The following is a 4,141-nucleotide window of genomic DNA, read 5'->3' on the forward strand; positions in this document are numbered from 1 at the left end:
ATGTTGGTCAGGCGGGTCTGGAACTCCTGACTTCAGGTGATCCACCCGCCTCAGCCTCCCAAAGTGCTAGGATTACAGGCGTGAGCCACTGTGTCCGGCCCTCATCTTTTTCTTAAACAAAACCCAGATGTAGAATTAGAGCCTTCAAGGCTGGGTGCAGTGGCGCTCACACTTTTAATCCCAGCACTTTGGGAAGCCAAGGCAGGAGGATTCCTTGAGCCTCGTTGTTTGAGACCAGCCTGGACAACAGAGTGAGACCCTACCTCTATGAAAACAATTTCTTTTTTTTTGAGATGGATTCTTGCTCTGTTGCCCAGGCTGGAGTGCAGTGGCGCAATCTCGGCCTACTTGTAGCCTTGGCCTCCTTGGCTCAAGTGATTCTTCTGCGTCAGCCTCCGGAGTAGCTGGGACTACAGACGTGTACAGACGTGGCGCAATCTCGGCTTACTTGCAGCCTTGGCCTCCTTGGCTCAAGTGATTCTTCTGTGTCAGCCTCCGGAGTAGTTGGGACTACAGACGTGTACAGACGTGCGCCATCACACCCGGGTAATTTTGTATTTTTTGTAGAGACGGGGTTTCACCATGTTGGCTAGGCTGGTCTCGAACTGACCTCAAGAGATCTGCCCACCTCGGCCTCCCAAAGGGCTGGGATTACAGGCACAAGACACTGTGCCTGGCCCTGGGAACATGTTTACATGGACTTCGTTCACTTTTTAAAACAAACTGAGGGTAAGTTACTAGACCTGTGAACTAAAAAAAAAAAAAAAAAAAAAAAAGAAAAAAAAAAGAAAGAAAACAAACTGAAGAACAAAGAACGAAGTGTTCTGAGGTTGCTTTTATTCCAAGAACTCTGTGTGCTCCGCCCAGACACCACTGGTGCCTACTTGTGTCCCCAGGGGACCTACACACAACAGCACCCGCACCAGGAGGGCATTCTTGACCCACGTGAGCCCTGGTCCCCCAGTCAGTCAATGTGACTGAGTCCGCCATTGAGGCCAGCCTGGCCAGCCCCAAGTGGTCCCTCTGAGTCCTCAACTCCCCGGCCAGCGAGGAGTGAAGCTCCATGCCCCTCGGTCCACGCCTCCAGAGTCTGAGCATATCCTGCAGCCTCGATCTCAGGAGGCAACGCATGCAGCCTCCCCGTACTCAGAAAGTGGGCTTCTCCAGCCGTGGTCTTCTTCTCCGTCCACAAGCTTCCAGATGGCCCCTCCTCGGAGCCCCTGCCCGGGCAGGGAGTGGCCACATCCTCGGGCAGAGCCAAGAGTCACCGTCCTTCGTGGGCCTGGGACCAGGCCCAGCCAGGAGGCTAGGAGGCTGCCTCTGCCGCCGTGGGCTGGATCAGCATGGTGGTGGCCTGCAGCGGGTAGTAGCGGCCCCGCCAGGTCTTCCAGAAGATTCCTTTCTTAAGCTCCTGCCGCTGCTGTGGGATGGAGCGGAAGTACTGGCCATTGAGGTTGGAATGGCTGCAGGTGCCAAACCACCAGCCTCCTGCCGGGGTCAAGGGAAAGGAAACATGGTCAGGTCTTTGAGCCATCAATGGGGCTGAAAGAAGATGGGGATAGGGTTGAGGATGAGGCAGGTTGGGGACCATGACTGGGCTTTGGATTTGACCTTTTTTTTTATTTTTGAGTTTGGGTCTCACTCTGTCACCCAGGCTTGAGTGCAGTGGTGCAGTCTCAGCTCACTGCAGCCTTGACCTCCTAGGCTCAAGAGATCCTCCCAACTCAGCCTCCCAAGTAGATGGGACCACAGGCATGCACCATCACACCCAGCTAGATTTTTGTATTTTTAGTTGAGACGGGATTTCGCCATGTTGCTCAAGCTGGTCTCCTGAGCTCGAGTGATTCACTCGCTTCAGCCTCCCAAAGTGCTGGGATTACAAGTGTGAGCCACTGTGCCTGACTAATTTTTTTTTCTTTTTTTTTTTTTGAGACGAAGTCTCACTCTGTTGCCTAAGCTAGAGTGCAGTGGCGTAATCTCGGCTCACTGCAACCTCCACCTCCCGGGTTAAAGTGATTCTGCTGCCTCAGCCTCCCAAGTAGCTGGGACTACAGGCACACGCCACCACGCCCAGCTAATTTTTGTATGTTTAGTAGAGGGTTTCACTATGTTGGCCTGGCTGGTCTTGAACTCCTGACCTCATGATCCGCCTGCCTTGGCCTCCCAAAGTGCTGGGATTACAGGCGTGAGCCACCACACCCAGACAACTTTTGTATTTTTTTTTTGTAGAGACAGGGTCTCCCTCTGTTACCCAGGCTGCTGTCAAACCCCTGGGCTCAAGCAATCCTCCCTCTTTGGTCTCCCAAATCCCTGGGATTACAGGTGTGAAGCCACCACACCCAGCCTCAGCCTTTACTCGAGCCCAGTGGTTGAGGCTGCAGTGAGCTATGATCATACCACTGCACTCCATCCTGGGTGACAGAGTGAGACCCTGTTTAAAAAAAAAAAAGATTCCTGTGCAGTGGGCACCATTATAAAGATGCTTGTGGCCAGGCATGGTGGCTCATGCCTGTAATCCCAACACATTGGGAGGCCGAGGCAGGCGGATCACTTGACGTCAGGAGTTCAGGACCACCCTGGCCAACATGGTGAAACCCCTTCTCTACTAAAAATACAAAACAATTGCCTGGTGGCGGGAGCCTGTAATCCCAGCTACTCAGGAGGCTGAGGCAAGAGAATCACTTGAACCCAGGAGGCAGAGGCTGCAGTGAGCCGAGATCATATCACTTGCACCCCAGCCTGGGCGACAGAGTGGGACTCCGTCTCAAAAAATAAATGAGTAGGCCGGGCGCGGTGGCTCACATCTGTAATCCCAGCACTTTGGGAGGCCGAGGCGGGCGGATCACGAGGTCAGGAGATCGAGACCATCCTGGCTAACACGGTGAAACCCCATCTCTACTAAAAATACAAAAAAATTAGACGGGCCTGGTGGCGGGTGTCTGTAGTCCCAGCTACTCAGGAGGCTGAGGCAGGAGAATGGCGAGAACCTGAGAGGCAGAGCTTGCAGTGAGCCAAGATCCTGCCACTGTACTCCAGCCTGGGTGACAGAGTGAGAGTCCATCTCAAAATAAATAAATAAATAAATAAATAAAAGTAAAAGTGGTCAAGACTTTTCAGGATGGGAAAACTGAGGCCAGATAGGCTAAGTTAGTGGCCTAATCACACACGGCATGTAAGGAAGAGGTGGGGGCAGGAAACAGATGCAATTTGCAGTTGAAGGCAGGACAGAGTAGCAGAAAGATAAGGAGGGAAGCTGCTGGGTGGATGTGGCATGGCAGAGCCTGCTCACCAGAGAGGCTCTTGGCGCAGTTCTTGTCCCTGCGGAGGTCGTGATCTTGGTCCCAAGTGGAGAAGGGTACAGAGAGGCCGCTAAGCGGGACGGTGGTGGCACCCAACTGGCTGGCCACAGGCTCGGTGAGCTGCAGGCTGTAGGCCGTGTCCTCACCACCTAGGTGCACAGAGAACTGCAGCGACTCGGCGTTGCCATCCCAGTCTTGCAGCTGCACGGCCAGGCGGCTGTTGCGGTCCCCTGTGATGCTATGCACCTTCTCCAGGCCCAGCCAGAACTCGCCTGGAGTGGGAGAGGCCACTCAGTGAGGCAGGGCCACTTCTGAGGGTCCCTCTTCCTCCCCTGCCTCTGTACCCACTAGCAACACCCACCTTGGGGATCCCCGAACCCCGCCTTGTAGGCTTCCCAGGGCCGGTTGAAGTCCACAGAGCCATCATGGCGCCTCTGAATTACTGTCCAGCCTCCATCTGCCCAGAAAGGTACAAGGTCACCAGGAAGTCCCTCCTCACAGAGGACCCCACTCCCTCATCTGGCTCCCAAGCACCAAATCCCCTCCAAACCCAGGAAGCCAGCAGCTCCCTCACTCATCCCTGGAGGACTCAAGGAGGGTGGGTCAGAGGAAGGAATATTATGGGCTGGCCTTGGGAAGATCTTTGTCCCAAGAACCCAGCAAGGACTGAGCGTGGGAAGGAGTGGGCAGTGGAAATCTGCAAAGCCTCTCTGGGCCAGCTGAACTGGGTCTTCCTCTGCAGTTCTCAACCACAAAACCCCGTGTTGTAACCTCTTGTAATGGAAAGGATTTATTCTCAATGAAAAAAAAAGCTGCTTTTTTTTTTTTTTTTTTTTTTTTTT

General features: G+C 53.8%; 1 protein-coding gene across 1 annotated transcript in view; it reads right to left on the reverse strand.

Annotated features, from left to right (window-relative positions):
• Positions 1-817: 817 nt before the first annotated feature.
• The window catches only part of ANGPTL4 (angiopoietin like 4), a 10,636-nt gene continuing 7,312 nt past the window's right edge, over positions 818-4,141 (reverse strand). The window contains exons 4-6 of the mRNA XM_017879914.1: positions 3,661-3,756; positions 3,290-3,571; positions 818-1,488 (exon numbers count right to left, since the gene is read on the reverse strand). Of these exons, the coding sequence (XP_017735403.1) occupies positions 1,307-1,488; positions 3,290-3,571; positions 3,661-3,756 (560 nt within the window). The 3' untranslated portion in view covers positions 818-1,306. The remainder of the gene's footprint in view (positions 1,489-3,289; positions 3,572-3,660; positions 3,757-4,141) is intronic.

Source organism: Rhinopithecus bieti, unplaced genomic scaffold, assembly GCF_001698545.2.
Source record: "Rhinopithecus bieti isolate Rb0 unplaced genomic scaffold, ASM169854v2 scaffold_10589, whole genome shotgun sequence".
NCBI classification, from domain to species: domain Eukaryota; kingdom Metazoa; phylum Chordata; class Mammalia; order Primates; family Cercopithecidae; genus Rhinopithecus; species Rhinopithecus bieti.